Source organism: Bubalus bubalis, chromosome 10 (assembly GCF_019923935.1).
Source record: "Bubalus bubalis isolate 160015118507 breed Murrah chromosome 10, NDDB_SH_1, whole genome shotgun sequence".
Lineage (NCBI taxonomy): Eukaryota > Metazoa > Chordata > Mammalia > Artiodactyla > Bovidae > Bubalus > Bubalus bubalis.
Window position 1 is genome coordinate 94,724,339 of NC_059166.1, and position 19,339 is coordinate 94,743,677.

The window sequence follows — 19,339 nt, forward strand, 5'->3', positions numbered from 1 at the left end:
GCCTGCGTGGACTCGGCGGCCCGGGCTCACCTCGGAATTTCGGCTGCACTGGGCAGGGGGGGGGGGGGGGGGGGGGGCGGCGCCGTTTGAGGTTTCACTTACAAAGACCCCATTGTAACCTGTCTGGTCACCGGGAGTTTAGAAAAACCAAGATTTCCTGATGAAAGAAGCCTTTTTTTTTTTTTTCAATTCAGAAGAGAAAAAACCTAAAATTCCCACATTTCCTAAAACGCGTCCAAACTTTTAGAGGCCAGCCTTCCGTCGAGCGCCATCAAAGCGGAGCTATTTGCAACAGATAAAAGGGGTCACAACCGGGGGTTGGCCTGAAATTTGGCGTCTTTCTGAAGCGAGGTGCATAGACATCCTCGCAGAGGAGGATCTGAAGAGAGGCCGGGCCCTCGCCGGGTTTCTCGGCCTCGCCTGTCTCTCCCTAAGAGGGCCCCCCAGTTTTCTTCTGAACGCAGACAGATCTACAAAACCATCCTGGAGTTGATCTGGGGTGGCGCGCCTCGGTTCTGAGCTGCCTCACTTTATCCAAAAGGCTGACCTGCATTTCCTGATTAAATTCAGGAATTCAGTGATCACCATCTTCATGATCCAACCCCATGAGTAAGAGGCCCCCTCTTCCCCACAAAACCCGTTGGGTTGAAAGCTCCATAGACGGGAGGACCCCACTCTGGGGGCCCAGATTCTGCTCTCACCTCACTGTCAGCCTCGTTCAGAACCTCGAGGAGGGGAAGCAACCGCGGTTCCTTGGAAGTCTGGTCTACGCGTGTTACGCTGGGCTTGAACCCGGCCTCCACGAAGCACTGTCTTTGCGGGGAGGCGGCGGGCTCGGGCCCACCTTCTTGTGCTTGCTCCCCGTGCCCCCCTAACCCGCGTGTGCTCTTTTGTCAGAGGGGCCCCCCAGGTGAGCAGGGTCCTCCGGGGCCGCCGGGTCCCCCTGGAGTCCCGGGCATCGACGGCATCGACGTAAGTGCCCACCTCCAGCCCCTGCTCCTCTCCCAGCGGCCCGGGTGGGTTTTTTCCAGAGGTCCCGAAGCCCCCTACCCAGAGGCGGGATGGGACGTGGATGAGGGCTGGGAGTGGGGCCTAGACGCCTGAGGACTGCGGAGGGAGGCGGTCCTGCGTCCCGTGGCCCCTGGAGGTTGATCACAGCTCCGTACCACCTGTCCTGTCCCTGTCCCGGAGGGGCCCCAGCACCCTCCACTCACCCACTGCCCTGCTTTCCCTCTTGCCTTCCAGGGTGATCGCGGTCCGAAGGGTCCTCCGGGCCCCCCGGTAAGTACATCAGCGCTTTGGCTCTCCACTTCCTTCCTTCCTTCCATCCAATGTGGTCTGCAGACCACACTGCATCCGATGAGGCTCAACTTTGCCCCATTTTCTCCCCCCTCCTCTCCCCCTCCCTGCCAGGGTCCCCCTGGAGAGCCGGGGAAACCAGGAGCTCCAGGCAAGCCTGGCACACCGGGTGCCGACGTGAGTAGTGGGTGCTGGGGGCGTGAAGCCAGGCCCAGTGTGTGTGTGTGTGTGGCGGGGGGGGGGGGGGGGGGGGGCGGAGAGAGAGAGAGAGAGAGAGAGAGAGAGAGCAGCGTGCAGGCGGTTGTGGTCCAAGCTAAAGCGAGACTGGCTCTGATCGTGGCGGTGCCCTCGGGCTCGGCGCTGAAACGCGGTTTCTGCGCGAGCGTCTGCGGAGCGTGGAGGGGCCCCGAGGAGCGCAGCACTGGCCTGTCCTCCTCTCTGCTCTGGGAGCAGCGGTGGGTACCCGTTTCTGCCTCTCAGCGGCTACTCCCCACTCACCCCATTGGGGGGTGCTGGGGCTTCGCTCTTGTCCTTTCCCCGGCACTCACTAAGTGAGTTTAGGGAAAGGGCCTGCAGGCAGGGGAGGGACAGAGTCCCCCTAAGCCCCGAGGAAGAGACCAGAGAAAGGCTGGGGGAGAGCCTGCCCGGGGCGGGAGAGTGGGGTGGGGCTGGTCCTACACTGGACACGGGGCACGCGGACACATGTGCACCCACGGCTGATTCATGTCACTGGATGGCAAAAAAAGCTGCAGTATTGTAATTAGCCTCCAATTAAAAAAAAAAATCTAGAGAAATCCAGCTCAGAAGACTCGGACTTGATGGTTTCTAGAATGTAAGTAAAAAAAACAAAAAAAAAACCCAAACCTAGCTCTCTGTCTTTCCTCCAGCGTTTCCTTGGTTCACAGTTACTGACAGAAACAAGCTGACTAGGGTTGCTTGAAGCCGGGGAACCAGCAGCCGCCCCCCAACATACCCAGTCACACACCTGCCTCCCGCCATGGGAGGCAAGCTCAGATGCTGAGCTGTGTGGTAAACCCGACACTAGTTAACATTTCTTCAGGGAAAAGGACTTCAGGGCTCTCATCTCCTCTCTCCCTACACTGGACTGTTGAGAGTTTACTGAGGGCTACTCCTTGACTTTCCGGCTGGGATACAAAGTAAAGTGATACCTGGACCTCTGCTCTCAGAAAACAGACAGTGCTGGATTCCGCAAGTTATGTTTCAAGTTACCAACTTATATGATTTCCCCAAACTAAAGACTTTTCTAAATCAAAGCCCTTGAAAACCTATGATTATAGATTCTGAGAACTTTTGGCTAGAGTTTAAGACAGAGTCTTCATTTTGAGAAAAAGAAAAAGAGCTAGATGTTAGTGGTTATTAAGATGTGCTTTCTTTATCAAGATTAGTATAATGGGGATATTTGTCTATGCTAGGGACTAAACAGCAACACAACAACAATTCATTGCTTTAGCAGACTGACTTTGTTTTATACTTAAAAGATCCTAGTTTGAACTTCCTATGTAGGCAAAGTGGCAGTGCATGAGGTCACTAGGGACTAATGTTTGGATAACGCAAACTGAATATCAGCCCAATATTTGCAAAATATGAACAGAAATTATATAACTTGTTTGCTATCAAACATCTCTTTGAAACACAGTGAATTAGTTGGAACTGTTGCATCCAAATAAAAAAGTCTGATGAATGCAAATAAACCAGTAGGTTAGGTTTATTTCTGCATTCCTTTCAACCTTGGACCTTGTTTTATGTGAAAAGAAAATGGATGATTAAATGACTTTATTATTATTATTATTAATTTTTGGCATGGTTGAAACATAAATGAATGACCTGAAGTCTTGTCTTACGATTGAGTTGAATAATTTCAGACAAAGGACTAGACTTGTCTGTGTCTGGGTTTCATGGTGCTTTTGTAGCAGGCTCAACAAATTCTTCTTCCTCTAGTACCATAAAATCATAAAGACAATGCCTGGTTTTACTTTATAGTTTCCACGCTTAAACAGAAATAGGATAAAAAAGAAAATTCTTCAAAGTCTTTAGAAGTACAATGTAACTAATAATTGCTAGTACTTTTTTATGTTGTTTATAACTGCAGTATCATAGCATAGATTTCCATTTCCAAATAAGATTTCCAAAGTTAAAAGGTGTAAAATAGTAAGGTTTCTTACATCATAGAACTTTGGCTCTGTAAGATCCTCAGGGAGAAACTGATAAGGGCATTTAATCAATTTTCTGGGATGGCAGAGAAAAGCAACAGAAAAAGAAAAAAGAAAAAGGAAGGAGAGAAAAAAGTAAGAAGTTCATGCATGTGCCAGTATTTTAGACATTTCTTAGAACTAAGCAAAAAATTAACTATACTAATGTGCATTTGTGTAGAACTTCTTTTAAAGTGCAGTCACAAACATGCTGCATTTTTTGGTAGTGTTAACACATGGTTAATCAGATGTTTTGTTTGGAAGAATCTGAAAAGAATACGGCTTAAAGGTTATTATCCTGAATTAAGTGGATTTTTGACAGAAAAGGTAAATGAGTCATGGCAGCTAGTCTTGTAGGATTATGGCTTGGGTCTCCTGAACCGAGTGGTGGAATGCTGGAAGGAAATTAATAGTGAGGGCTGCTTGCTTTGCCAAGCAGCAGTGGGAAATTTCAGAATACAGTGGCCTTTAATTTTATCCCGTATAGAACCTTATCTTCATAAACATTAATATGAAAGCAATTTTTTCTGCCACTGGCAATATATTCCTCTGTCACTTCTTTGACAGATAAGAATGATTGCAAATTGGAGTTTTATGCATATGTTTGTAAATGGAAGTTGTGAGAGACTTACATACATATAAAACTCTTCTTTTCTTTAGTTTAAGTTGATTCTTTTCCCTTATAGACACATAACATTAAAGAAATCCAAGCTTGGTTGCAAGCTCTGTACTCAAAGGACAACTGTGCTGTTATCATTAATAACTTATACTCTTACAGGCACTTATGTTGTGGCATGCTTAGTGAGCTCTAAGAGCTCTAAAAGAGTATTTTTTTTCCATTCTTATAGCATCTGTCTAAGATACAGAAAAGAGGAATTAGAATTAAGTACATGAGTTATAGTTCAGTTACGCTATTTTATAGGAGAGAGATTAGAACATCCTCTGAATGTATTACAACTATTATCTGTGATGTTATATGATTAGGATAGTGAGTAATAAAGAAGTTATTCTGAAAGGCAGTGTAAGGGGAAATAGTTAGGCATCAGAGAAATGTGAGGGGGCTGTGAAGCACAGTGCCTGTGGTTAATACCCAGATTTTTTGCTTGTTTTTTTTTTTTTTTTTTTTCAGAATCTCTTCTGAATGAGATTTTAAGCTCCCAGAGAGCAGGAAATGTTACTTCATTAGCTTCTAGGATAATCTGACTACATAATAATGATAATAATAAGAAAAGCTAACATTTACTTAGCATCTGCTGTTCCAGGCATGGTTGTAAACACTCTGTGTACACTATCCCAGTAAATCTTCAAAGTTGCCATGTGAGATAGATATTAACATTATACCCGTTTTACAGATTAGGAAACTGAGGCTCTATGCAGTTGAGTAACTTGCCTATAGTGGCCTAGTACTAAGTGGCAGAGCTGGGATTTGAACTAAAAATAAAGATGATGTGGAGCGACAGGTGTGAAATCCCTCCACCCAGTAGGCTAGCCCACATCTCCTGTTCAGTAGCCTTCTGTAATCTTCTGTGCTGCGTGTGTTAGATGCTCGGGCAGTGTGCTCAGATTGTAATGGACATGGAGTCCTGTCCTCACAGAGCCTATGCTTTAATGCATGGCTGTGCCACAACACAGTTCACTAGATTGGACGCCAGAATACATTTTCATTAACTCACGGCCTCCTTGTGATTAGATGTGGTTTACCATGTCTGGCGTGCTGCGATTCATGGGGTCGCAAAGAGTCGGACACGGCTGAGCGACTGATCTGATCTGATCTGATCTACCATGTCTTATGGAAGACAGTTGAGACAAGGAGTATCTGGAAGCAGCCTCCAGGTTATTCAGCCACTCTGCTTCTTTATTATGTAGCTGAAGTTCTGCCTTATGTAGTAGCTGCTGCTGCTGCTGCTAAGTCGCCTCAGTCGTGTCCGACTCTGTGCGACCCCAGAGAGGGCAGCCCAGTAGGCTCCTCTGTCCCTGGGGTTCTCCAGGCAAGAATACTGGAGTGGGTATGTAGTAGCTACTGCCCTCCAACTTTGCCAGTGGTTTTAGCTCCTGAGTAAAGGTGGTTAGTTGGCAGTGTGTGTGGGAACTGACCAGGACGGGTCTTGGAGGGTATATGCGTGAAGTGGGCATTGGAAGTCCCTTTAGTCAGACCTGCCCTGAGGTTTATAAAACCCTTGTGCCATATGTATTTACAGAGAGCTCCTGGGGTATGGTTTATTTGCTCACATACAGAAGCCAGTGTTCCATTACCACAAGTGCTCAGCAACTAAGATGTTAAGGCCTGTTCCCAAGTTAGAGCATTGTAATTGTACTAGAGAGACTGAAAATCAAAGTCTGTCAAAAATCCTTCCATGTGTGTTTAATAGCTTTCTTCTTTGGTAAATTTCCAATAATGAATTTTGTCAACTCACTCTTTTCTATTTCCTTTGATTCAGTCTTTGGAGTTACGAAGGAAATTAATTGATGCAGAGAAATGTAAAAATGGTGGCTGGTGAAATAGTTTTCTATATAAGTTACATGAATGCATTTTATTGATATTTATGCAGACTGACAGATTAAATATGCACTTTGGTGATTCATTTTTAAGTCAGACTTACATATTTTCAAGGAATTCCTCAATATCATTTTAATTTTTTTCAAAGTCTTGCTAATAGATTTTACAAGTTATTTCTATATACATGTGTATATGTGTATGTGCATAATGTATGTATATATTTACATATATAGGTACATATAATTGTATTTTGTAGGGTATAATTTCAATATTGTATTATAAATGACATCTAAAATAAAGGAAAAACTAAAAAGATAAAAATGTGTCTTCATCCAATGTGGAAATTAAGATATACATGTAGTATTATCATGGTTTGATATCTATTTTATATTAGGATGATGATAAAATGGTTGGAAGTGATGCTTGAATAACTACTTTAGCATTACATGTGATGTTATAAAAGTGTTTTACAGTAATGGACTTAGAGTCTACATACTGAGTGGCACACATGAAAATGTATATTTAATTGTAGCTATTTCACTAAAAGAGATAACCTAGAAACATACTCTCAAATGATTCAACTTTAAAAGTTAATGTTTTCCATAAGCAGTTGTCATTGCTAGGAGATAACTGAGGGGCTTTAGGTAGCTAAAAGGCAACAATGAGATTGATTAGTTTTAATCACTATTGAAGGAACATTTTAACTCTCAAGATGTTATTGAGAGCTACAGAGACATACATATATAAAGCATTTTGCTTTATAAATGAACTCAAGAGATGCATAACATGGCTAATGGCAAAGCCAAGTCCTGTTGTCCCATTCAGTTCAGTTCAGTTCTGTCACTCAGTCGTGTCCGACTCTTTGCAACCCCATGGACTGCGCAGCACGTCAGGCTTCCCTGTCCATCACCAACTCCCAGAGTTTACTCAAACTCACGTCCATTGTGTCAGTGATGCCATCCAACCACCTCATCCTCTGCCATCCCCTTCTCCTCCTGCCTTCAATCTTTCCCAGCATCAGGGTCTTTTCCAATGAGTCAGCTCTTTGCATCTTCGCATTGGGTGGCAAAAGTATTGGAGTTGTCCCATTAGACTTACCTATTAGAACACTGTAATTATTACTTCCCATTTTTTCAAAGCGGAGACAAAAAATACTAAATTATCAAATCCTGTGATAAACAGTGCATTTAGTAGGAAGTTATGAACAGGATACAATTTATTAACAGAAAGTAACTATAACAGTCAGATGTAATGTCAGACATTACCTTTGAGTGGGAATATAGAAAGGTTTTTCTTTATAAAGACTTGCACCATACGTAGGTAAACTATCCTGCATGTAATTAATAAATAAAATGGAATTATCCACTTACTGGCTTGCCTAAGAATGTTGTATTAGTTCTAATACCATCTTGCTTTGTTAGGGATTAACAGGTCCTGATGGATCCCCCGGCTCTGTTGGACCAAGAGGACAAAAAGTAAGTTAGCCACCTGGTACTAATTGCTGGTATCAATTAAATGCGGAAGCATAATTTTATTGTAGTGTTTCCAAATCAGTTAACAGATTAGTTGTGAAGTGGCTGAAATACACTTGTTCAACCAAAATCATGTTTTATAACAGTTGAACTAAATTGCATTCAAACAGTAAGATGGAGTGTTTTAATGATTTTAATATTTATGAAGTTTGCATACTTACATACTCATGCTAAAAAAGCTAAGTACAATGGAGCTATTTTTATTTTTAGGGAGAACCTGGTGTGCCAGGACCTCGTGGATTTCCAGTAAGTAAATGTGATTTATAGTCTGCCTTTAGGTAAAGTTCTGCCATTGTGAAATTTTTTAATTTAGTTTTCTACATAATATACATCACAAAGAGATATGGCTATCTGCTATGACAAGCATTCTGACTATGAGTAGAAAATTTCAGAGCAATTGGAATGTATGGTGTAAAATACGTACATCTGTTTGCAGGTGGCATTTACCAATGGAAATTACTCCCTCTCTGTTCCCATTGATGGAAACTGTATCTCATGTAACAGCAGCAAATCTGAGTATTTGGTGTTTAGACCTCGGCATCACGCCACTTTCTTCACAACTGGTTTTATGTCTAATGAAATACCAGCCATGTTATCACCCACCTGCTTCCCTGGCGAGTCTTTTTCCACATTGCACAATCCACCAGACTTGTGTTATTTCTAGCCAGAGGAGAACTGGATTCTCAGCCTGCTGGTTTTTTTTTTTCTATTTGTTCTTCATTCCTTTTTTGTTCTTGCTATTAATCTGTGTTTTTCCTCTTTGTTTTCTATTTGCACTGCTTCCTTTGCCATATTTCATCTTTTCCATTATAAGTCTATTTTCAGAGGTGAAGAGTTTGCTGGCTTTCCTCCCACATTTTTAACTCAGAGCTCAGCATCTTATAGAGATGCCTTTTAAAAAATCCATCAAATCTCTAGGTCTCTTGATAATGAAATAACTTATTGATTACTTTGGTATCTTCAAGCATAACATTTATTTCCCACATTGATCCACATATTATAATGTTCAAATAGAAGTAATTTTTCAAAGAATGCCTTGAAAACTCCCCATTTACCATTGAAACATATTGCTCGTGTGAAATTCATGCTTGTTGTGGCTGCCTAAATAATTAGAAATAATAGCATCATTATCAGAGGATGTGATTCCCCTGGATGCTTCATATATGGATGGATATTTTAGAAAATATCTAAGTCTATCTTAGATATTTCTGTCTAGAAAATACGAAGTCTGAAAGTACAAGCTGTCAGGAATATGGTGTCAGAGACAACTGTGCATATGAGGGATTCAAGCCCACAGAGGGGAGAGAATGGTGAGGAGGCCCAAGGCTGGGAGACTGAGCCTGAAGGCAGCGGTGCTCAGTTTTATTAAATTCAACCAGCACAGAGTCAGAGCTCCTTGTGTGCTGGGCCCTGTGCTTGGAATTGAGGCTTGGAGGCTGCATAAGGCATGGTTTCAATCCCTGGTTACGCACAGTTTGATGTTGCTCAAGAGATAGTAAATGTAAGGGAGTGGGAGACAGAATGACTGGTTTTAAAATAAAATTCAGCATAAATGAGGATCCCACTGGAGGTCATTTCAGAAGTGACACCGTTTTGTTTTCCATTTCTACTAGATTTGGTGTCTGGACACATAGCCTTACCTGTCAAGGGATGTGTTCCTAAACACTTTGGTTCTCCCCTTCCTCTCTGTGCTAAATGTTTGGGCAATTTCCAAATTCCAAATTGGAATTTGTTATAAATTTTATAGCAATGTTGTCTTACTTTTAATGTCGGTTTCTTATAAAACACGACAAATGATATCATTTCTATGTGGAAGCTAAAATATGCTCCAAGTGAACTTCTTTACAAAACAGAAATAGACTCACAGGCATAGAAAACAAGCTTGTGGTTACAAAAGAGGAAAGGAAGGGAGGGATAAATTAGGAATTTGGGATTAACAAATAGAAACTGCTGCTGCTGCTGCTGCTAAGTACTTCAGTTGTGTCCGACTCTGTGCGACCCCATAGACAGCAGCCCACCAGGCTCCCCCGTCCCTGGGATTCTCCAGGCAAGAACACTGGAGTGGGTTGCCATTTCCTTCTCCAATGCATGAAAGTGAAAAGTGAAAGTGAAGTCACTTCAGTTGTGTCTGACTCTGTGCAACCCCATAGACGGCAGCCCACCAGGCTCCTCCGTCCATGGGATTTTCCAAGCAAAAGTACTGGAGTGGGGTGCTATTGCCTTCTCCAACAAATAGAAACTACTGCATATAAAATAGATAAACAACAAGGACCTACGGTATAGCACATGTTCACTATTTTGTAATAAACTAAAGTGGGAAGGAATGTGAAAAAGTCCAGTTGTGATATGCCTCTTTGTGAGGAATGGTAAATTCTCCTGACAGCAAGCATGGATGACCTCTTTACTTGCTGTGCTAAGTCACTTAGTCGTGTCTGACTCTGTGCAATGCTATGGACTATTATAATGTTAGGCTCCTCTGTCCATGGGATTCTTCAGGCAAGAATACTGGAGTAGCTTGTCTTTACTTTGCTTTTCTTTAAAAAAAAAAAAAAATGTTTGAAAAAAATACTACAGGCTAGCTACAGGCTAGACATCAAAAGAACATTTGAGGAGCTGAAGCAAGCTTCTTCATTTAGAAGTGGGGCCGAGTTTGCTGGGTAAGGATACCCAGTCCTTTCTTTTCGAATGAGCATTTTATGTTTATTTAGGGATAGACTTTGTAGTTTATTTTTGAACTGAGTTAGTTCTGTATTTGCAGAAGTAACTCTGTAGGTACTTCTGTAACTACTGTATTTACATGAAGTATGGGTCCTGTATCACAGCAACTTTTATTTTAACCTTTTAGGGCCGTGGTATTCCTGGACCTCCTGTAAGTATGGTCTCTTGCTTTGTTTCACGTAGTCTATGAGAACGGCCTGTTCTCAGATCCCAACCTTCGTCTCCAGTCGGCGCTCTATCAGTGGTGTTGACAGTGTCCCCCCTTAGGGATCTTCGGTGGCTACTATGACAGCACCCCTATTCTACTAAAAGTATTTTATTAAGAAATTGCTGTTAATTTAAGAAATTTCCATTTTAAGTAATTACTCTTCGGTCAGATGAGTTGCTGTCTCATTGGAAGCCAAAGCTAGCACAGACCCATCATTCTGAGTCAGTTGTTTATTGTATTTGATATCACTTGTCATAAATTGTGAAAACATCATAAATCACCATGTCCCTCTAATTTGTTGATTTCAGGGTCCTCCTGGGGGAGCAGGACTCCCTGGAGAGCTTGGCCGTGTGGGACCGATTGTGAGTACCAGACACAGAAACACAGCGCGTTGATAGATGTTTGCTGACTTAATAGGAGGTGTTACCGGGGACGGCAAACTGCCCTATGTGTGTTTCCCCTGCAAATCCAAGACACGGCAGATAAGTTGAATTCCAGTTTATAATGCGGATGGGGACCAGGGTAATAATGCTATCTCATTTTTGTAGAGTGATTTTAATTTTTCCCCCCAAAGTTCTCAGCTGAACTTTTCTTCCCAACTTCTAGAATTAGTGATTAAGCCAAGAAGTGTCGCCTTCATTTTACAGACTCAGTTGGGATTGGGATCCAGTGTCTTTTGTATGAGTTTCTCTGTATGAAATGAGTGAATAGTCTAAAATCATTCCCAGGTGCATTTATGTTAGCATCATAAAATCATAATCGAACCAACAGAACATTAGTCAATTGAGAGCTGAACTGCATGGGAGAAGTTGATGTTAATATTCAATAAATATTTCAAAAATCTTGAAGTAGTGATGCTATCTGAAGAATCGATAATAGTAAATCCATTGAAAGTAGGAGCCACATATATACCTATCTAGTTTCTCTGTAGGTGCTGCTGTTTGATAAATTTATTTACTGAATGCAAGAATGTGTATAAAATGATTATAAAGTGGATTGTAAGATGCTTTTGGAAGGACAAGGTGTGCGGGGAGGAAGCGCTGGTGATTAAGTCTAGCTGGAATCCACTTTCATCTGAATGGCGTATTTAGCCATCTTTGCTCTTCTGTAGCATTTGCAAGTGAGTGCGGTGACCTACTGAGGGACAGCTTCCGGGTAAAGAGTCCAGCGCTGACTGGCCCTGAGAGGTTGCCTTCCTGTTCACAGTTTCAGGCCGGCATGAGCTGCCCTTAGCTGGGCGGCGCTGGCAGTAGCGACTATTCTGGTTCCCCTGAATATCAACTAGAAAAATGCATAGTGTTTCCAGAGTAAAGTGATCAGTGTATAGAGAAGAACTGGCTCTTTTCCCCAAGTCTACCTCTGCCTTCTCTTACTTCAATGAGGCAGGAACTCCTTTATTCTTCTAGCTTTGTGGGACTAATTGGATTGCGGGTCACCCACTGATTTTGGTGGCAGGCCTATGCAGGCTGAGCTCTGCAGGGTGTGTTGGAATGCCAGTTTCTCACACCTCACCTGTTTTGTGCACTGTGTCTTGACGTGTGTATAACCGCTGTGTCACAATTTTCAAATAACTTAGGGCGACCCTGGGAAAAGAGGACCACCTGGCCCCCCTGGCCCCCCGGGACCCAGTGTAAGTTGTTTGCAGTTTGAATTTCTCTGTGTCTGAAGGTTGGGATTATAGAACCCTAAGAGCCAAAAATGAAAGGGCTTTTAAATTGAATCATTGTCCTAAAATTTCAAAATGGCTATGATATTTTCACTCATTCAGAGCATGATCTTTTAAGGCCAGTATAGTTGAGAAATCACAATAATTTGAAAGGTGATTTTCAAGGGAATGGTTTATACATTATATTTGAAGTGCTTTGAGGCTTTTGACTTCTCAAATAGTCAAAACTTGGACATATAAAAGGAACATTTTCAAATGAACTAGTTTTTATCAAGGATTTACACAATGAGCAGTTTACAAAATGAGGTTAATTGGGAGATAATCCATATTTTTAACATGATTCAGAATTGTCCATATTTTCTATTCTGTCATTTTACTTCTCTTCAATCCTGTGAAAGAAATAATGTACTAAAATTTAGATTTCTCCAAACAGAATAGACCCATGAGTGAAGTTTCTAGAATATTAGCATATCTTAGACTATTTATTCCTTATAGCTTATTGAAAAAATACATTTACTATATTTGTCAAATGAACATTTTATTATTAGTAGTGAATTAAATATTTCACTATATTCTTAACTTTAACATTTTCTTTACTTTAGGGAACAATTGGCTTTCATGATGGAGATCCATTGGTAAGACATTTTCCTTTGAATAAAATACAGTTTTAAGTCAAAGATCAGGAATTCTCTTTAGAAGATGAATTCTCTTTAAGATGATCTTGCTAGAATACATTGTATTTTCAAGTTTTATTTTACTCAGATCGGAGAGCAATTTGTTGGGCTGGTGGACTGGTCACTTATACATACTCACACTAACTTTTTCATTATAGAATTATCTTTCTTTTTCCATAATCTTTTTCACTTTATGGAGGTGACCTGCCTTTCACCAGAGCACTCCAATTTTAGAAGATCTAAGTCCACTAATACTCTCTGAGACTTGTTTTACTTATAGACTGATATTCGAACAGTGTAGGAAAACTGAACTAAATGCAGTTTTGGTCCATTTGTTGTGGGGGACGTGACCTTTAGGACAGAGCTGTTGGATTGGAGGGGGAGAGGTTGGTCTGCAAATGTTTTATTTCTTGAACAAATTGAATCTGAAATAATATGGAAAAATAGTAGTATTCATTAAATCTGGATGGTGGATACATGGGGAAAGGGTTTGTTATGTTCTCTGTATGTTTCTGTAAGCTAGGAATATTTCTGAGTTTACAAGTAAATAAAAAAGGAAAGAGTAGTCAGAGTTATTTAATGAATAGGCTTGCATTGGGATTCTGCCCCTGGAAACCCTAAAAGATGTATCATTTTATCACGAAGCAGAGGCTCTCAGTTACTCTCTTTCTGTTTCTCTGGCAGTGTCCCAATTCCTGCCCACCGGGTCGTTCGGGATACCCAGGTCTGCCAGGCATGAGGGTAAGACAATAATGTCCGTGCTGTATTCTGTCTTTAAGAGTATGATCCATACGAAAAACAGAGGCTTTCCTTGAAGCGTTGACCTTGCTCGTGCACAGACCCCACTCTGATGGGTTAGGCAAGTCTGTTGCTTATTCGGTGGCTTTGTCTGTGGTCCTTTTTCAGTCCTGGAAGTTCCCACTGGTACTCTGACAGCTATCCCTAACAAGACACAGATACTTGGCTATTCAGTGCTTCTGTTTCTCAGGGAAGATATATCAATGAAATGCACTGGATTGAGAGACTCTAGAACGCCAGATGAAGGTTCAGAAGTTTACTCCAATAGTGAGAGACGGGGGCCAGGGACTGTACATATAATGTATTTCAAACTGTTTTAGTCAAAATAAATTGGAAAAACTGTGCAAAATAGAGGGGAAAAAAAGACACTTTCCAAATGTGTTTTTCTCTCATGCTGCCATCATAATTGCTTCAAAATTACCCATTGGAATAAAGAAATAAATACCAAATGCTGGGGTTAATCGGCTTTCTCTCTCTAGTCTATGAGTCTGAAATGATTTTGAAAAATTCCGGATCAGGGGAGTTGTGCCAAGATCCAAAAGACTCCAAGGCAATGGGTTTCCCATTGCAGTTTTCTCTAAGGTTAGCTTGAGTGTGTGCCCATAATGCAGAAGACGGGGTCCTGGATGGGTGTCTTATTTTTCATGGAAACTTGAACCTTGGAACAAGAAAGGTTTTCAGGACAAAACTCTAATAGACAATGTTTGGAATGTTTATTTCACATTTATTTCATGTTACTGATCCAAAGTGTTAGGACAGGTGTCCTGACAGTGAAAGATGGGAGTTTCTTGTGCTTTGCAGCCTTTGCTGACTGCTGTTTATAGCTGTATATTTGCACTTAAAAAGAGACATTACTTTGCTAACAAATGTCCATCTAGTCAAGGCTGTGGTTTTTCCAGTAGTCGTGTATGAACGTGAGAGTTGGACCATAAAGAAAGCTGAGTGCTGAAGAATTGATGCTTTTGAACTGTGGTGTTGGAGAAGACTCTTGAGAGTCCCTTGGACTGCAAGGAGATCAAACCAGTCCATCCTAAAGGAAATCAGTCCTGGGTTTTCATTGGTAGGACTGATGTTGAAGCTGAAACTCCAACACTTTGGCTACCTCATGTGAAGAGTTGACTCACTGGAAAAGACCCTGATGCTGGGAGGGACTGGGGGCGGGAGGAGAAGGGGACGACAGAGGATGAGATGGCTGGATGGGATCACTGACTGAATGAACATGAGTTTGAGTGAACTCCAGGTGTTGGTGATAGACAGGGAGGCCTGGTGTGCTGCAGTCCATGGAGTCTCAAAGAGTTGGACACAACTGAGTGACTGAACTGAACTGAATTTGTACTTAAACTGTGCACAAGAAGAGGCAGAAAGTTGTACATCTGGGGAAGCCCTTCTGCCTCGAGTAAGGCCATGGGTGCAGAGGAGGAAGAGGGTTTTCAGAGGAGGCTCTGGAGAGCAGGGGGCAGCTGGTCTGGTGGGTCAGCGGTCCACCTCTGGAGAATGAGTTACTGATGTTGGAGGAGACCCAGCTGTAAGAGGAAGTTGGGGAAGAAGGGATCTAGACACCAGCAGGCAGTGTCATTATCTAGTTACTGACCTAGGCAAAGGAGAGTTTGTTATTTGAGGACAGAGTTTGTTAACTGAAACTGATACCTATTATGTACAGTCGTGTAGTACGCATGGTGTTTTAAAATTCTTCTAAGGCTGTCATTTCTTTGTGACATAACCTTTCTCTTAGCAGCACGTTGACTTACATTTAGGGGAGCAAGGTCACTTTATGAGCCATCTGACCACTTTCTGTGTCAAATCCAACACATTTATTTATTTCTCATGTATTTTATGAGAAATAAATATGTATTTTTGCATTTGTTAGGGTCATAAAGGAGCTAAAGGAGAGATTGGTGAACCTGGAAGACAAGGTCACAAGGTAAGGACAGGAATATTTAGTGGGTACATTGTGATTAAGAGGTTGTAATGACCTTCATTGTAAGGGCTTATAAGGAATAACAAAGCATGATTTTTGCCCCTTCCTTTTCCAATGATGATTGACAAGTTCTCAGTAGATGCATCAATATTCTGACTAAGCATCATATCCTAAGGTTGTTCAGTTACAAAAAAAGAACAAAGAAAGCACCATACACTTTCATTCCTTCCTGTGTTGCTATCCCTCACTTTCCTTTTCTAATCAATAACACTCAGCTCTTTTCCTTGATGCTTTTGATAGTCAAATGTTATTCAAGCTGGTTGTTCCGCTCCACTAGACAAAATTTTATGACAAGTGTAAAATTTTATGACAAGTGTTGCTGAGACAAGCAAACAGGGAATTTGATAATTGGCTTATAGCCTCGCAAGTTCTGAAATAATTTTTGTTTCTGACTTCATTTCAATATAACTTAGGCTTTGAGTCATCTGGAAGTTAGCAATAGCACTTATATTGTTTTTTGGGTAGAAACTTGGAATCCACAGCACAACTTATCGTGGAGCTAGCGTGTCCTGCAAGGCTGAAATTTAAAGTAAGGTGACCTATTTGTCTTTTTTCGTCCACTAGGATGAAATCGCCTTAGAGTAACTAAGAATTTGACTTCTTATATGGTAGAATACTTGTCCCTGTAAATTCCATAATATTTTTACAAAGTCAAACTGTTCTTATTAATGTAGGTCATCTAGACTTTGTTGAATATGTCCATTTACACCTTTACAGGCTGGCAGAAGTCTGTCTTTCAAGGTTAAGAGCTTGAGAAGAAATTTATTAATATCTTCAGGCACTAATATTCTTGAATTCCTTCGGAAAAACTATTGAACAATCTCAGATAATGAAGATAAATAAACCAATTTCCTGTACCATATTACAGTGTGAACTTACATTTTAAAAGTCTTTTATTACTTAGGCTCTGAATAGTTGAGCCATTTTATTCATCTGGCATATCACAGGTGGATTCTTGATGACAAACTGGAGAAAATTATAAAAACATCAAGTATTTTGGATGTTTTTCTGTGTGCCCGTTCCTCCATTGAATTTTTAAATTTGTAACAAAAAAATCAACAAATATTTATTAATCCCTGTTATGTGCCAGGGTTTATTCTAAGGGCTAAGGGCACAGAAATGAATAAATATGTCTGATGTGGCTAATTTAAGTATGAGATATCCATATAATGGAATATTGTCTAACCACAGAAACAGAATATTAAACCACACTGAAAGACACCTCGAGGTGATATGTATAGTAAAGCAGATTTAGTGGACTTCTGCTGTTTTGATGCCCTGAATCCTTTCCTCTCTTTTTGGTGACCCCTTCTCTTTGGGAAACTTCCACTTCCCCATCCCATGGGGTTTGGGAATGAAATAGTCAATCAGAGGTCTCTCTACTCACCTATGAAACTAGTATTTTTGAGACCTATGCAAGCCAGTTATCTGAACTTCTTAAGTGGGGAACCTGCAAAATTCTTGGTGTGGTAGGTAACTGGCCAAAATTTTCATGAAAAAACTTTTCATAGTTAAAAATTGTTGACTGTTCCTTTAATTTATTTCACATGCCTATGTCCCTCAAACTTTCAGTGGCTGTCTTTGACAATTGATCTATGAAGATAATATAACTCCTTGAAAATGAAACCTGAAAGGGCTAATGGATGCATTTAGTTGTGAACTGAAAGCAGAAAGATGAAGAATTAAGACTAGGGTCTTGAAGTTTGCTTTCAGATTCACAATTCTGCATTGAATTTACTCCACAAATTAGTTAATGAATATTTTAAAAAATTGGTTATGAATCTAAGAATGAACCATCAAAAAAACTTTCAGTAGAATGATAATAAATTGCTATTCCTAAATTTGTCATTTAGCTTTATGGTTATTGATTAGTTACTGTGTGCTTTTCGCCTGTTGGTAAAATATTTAAATCGACTATGTTACTCTAAGTTTTAACAAGAATCAGTAGGAAAATACCCCAAGATCTACTAATGAAAAATTATAATCACTGTTGTTTTATACTTAGGTGGGGAAATACAAGTAGTATTTAATTATACATGTTTTGATTATCCACTCCATGAACTAACAAAATACACTATAAAAGACTCTCAGAGTTTATTCAGAAATCAAGTGTAAATGATTTAGGTATAGCCTAGTTCTTTGCTTTGTGTGGCCAAATGTTCTGTATTAATACTGCTACTAATTTCTTTTGGTATTTCTTTGTGTATGTGTGAAAAAAAAAATCTCCAAATACAAAGTTGCAGCCTGTGGAACAAGAAAATGAGTGAATTGAAGCATGTAATAAACAATAGAATTGGATTTTAATCTACTATTATGTACATATATTAAACATCAAGATATTTTTCTAATAACTAACTTCACAATTTAAGTTATTTGTTACCATAGGAAATGTAGGGTAGTGTATCTATTATAAAAAGCAAAATCCTAGTCAGAGAGAAAATGACTTTTTCAGAATCCATAAAGTAATCTTTCTGAAAGAAATAGTAGTACTTGGATTTCTGTTTAGAATATCCTAACATTTAAAAATATATCAGAGGGACTTCCCTGGTGGTCCAGGCCCTGGGACCGACCCAGTGCAATTCAGGGAGCCTGAGTTTGATCCCTCATCAAGGAGCTAGATCTCACATGCTGCAGCTGAAATCTGGTACAGCCAAATAAATAAATAAAGTAAAAACACATGTATCAGAGATCATATAACTGATATAAAAAGTCAAAGGAATAACTAGAAAACATGATGAAAGAGGAGTCCATCGGTAGTAGCCACCAGATACTCAAAATACCTTAGAACACACTTAAGTATTCAATCTGAAGAAAAGAACAAAACTTTATTGATGGAAAGAAACAGGAAACATTTTGACCAAATCAGAAGATATACTGAGTTCCACAATGGAAAGATTCAGTATTGTAAAGATTATTTCTGTATATATTCTATTAATTTAATGAAGTTCTAATACAAAGCAAGCAGCCTTTTTTGGTGAAGATCCGCCCAACAATTCTAAAGTTCATGTCTAAGGGTATACATTTAGGAAAACCTGAAAAAGAGTAACTGTAAATGAAAAATAAGAGTAAATTAATTCTCCCAACCAAAGATTAAAATGTGTTATAGAATCTCAATAATTAAAATGTTGTGGTGTTGACAACATCATATAGTAAACCAGTAGAGCTTAATAGGAAGTCTACAAACAAGTATATTTATCAATTTAATACATGTTAAAGATGAATTTTCCAACCTATGTGGGGAGAATTTATTATTCAGTAAATGCTATTGAATAGAGTGCCAGTAAGAAGGAAAATAGAAGGGGAAAAAGGGGAAGCAAAGACAGATTTTCTCTTCTTGGGCTCTAAAATCACTGCAGATGGTAACTGCAGCCCTGAAAATAGAAGATGCTTGCTTCTTGGAAGGAAAGCTGTGACAAACCTAGACAGTGTATTAAAAAACAAAGTCATCACTTTGCCGACAGAGGTCCATCTAGTGAAAGCTATGGTTTTTTCAGTGGTCATGTATGGATGTGAGTGTTGGACCATGAAGAAGACTGAGCGCCAAAGAACTGATGCTTTCAGACTGTGATGCTGGAAAAGACTTTGAGAGTCTCTTGGACAGTGAGGAGATCAAACCAGTCCATCCTACAGGAAATCAACCCTGAATATTCATTGGAAGGATTGGTGCTGAAGCTGAAGCTCCAATACTGTGGCTACCTGATGCGAAGAGCCGACTCATTAGAAAAGACTCTGATGCTGGGAAAGATTGAAGGCAAAAGG

General features: G+C 40.4%; 1 protein-coding gene across 1 annotated transcript in view; it reads left to right on the top strand.

Moving 5' to 3' along the window:
* The window catches only part of COL9A1 (collagen type IX alpha 1 chain), a 90,449-nt gene that overhangs the window by 26,870 nt on the left and 44,240 nt on the right, over positions 1-19,339 (top strand). Inside the window, exons 9-19 of the mRNA XM_044924570.2 lie at positions 898-972; positions 1,246-1,281; positions 1,414-1,476; positions 7,428-7,481; positions 7,749-7,784; positions 10,384-10,407; positions 10,773-10,826; positions 12,041-12,094; positions 12,733-12,765; positions 13,489-13,545; positions 15,470-15,523. Coding sequence (XP_044780505.2) covers positions 898-972; positions 1,246-1,281; positions 1,414-1,476; positions 7,428-7,481; positions 7,749-7,784; positions 10,384-10,407; positions 10,773-10,826; positions 12,041-12,094; positions 12,733-12,765; positions 13,489-13,545; positions 15,470-15,523 — 540 coding nt within the window. The remainder of the gene's footprint in view (positions 1-897; positions 973-1,245; positions 1,282-1,413; positions 1,477-7,427; positions 7,482-7,748; positions 7,785-10,383; positions 10,408-10,772; positions 10,827-12,040; positions 12,095-12,732; positions 12,766-13,488; positions 13,546-15,469; positions 15,524-19,339) is intronic.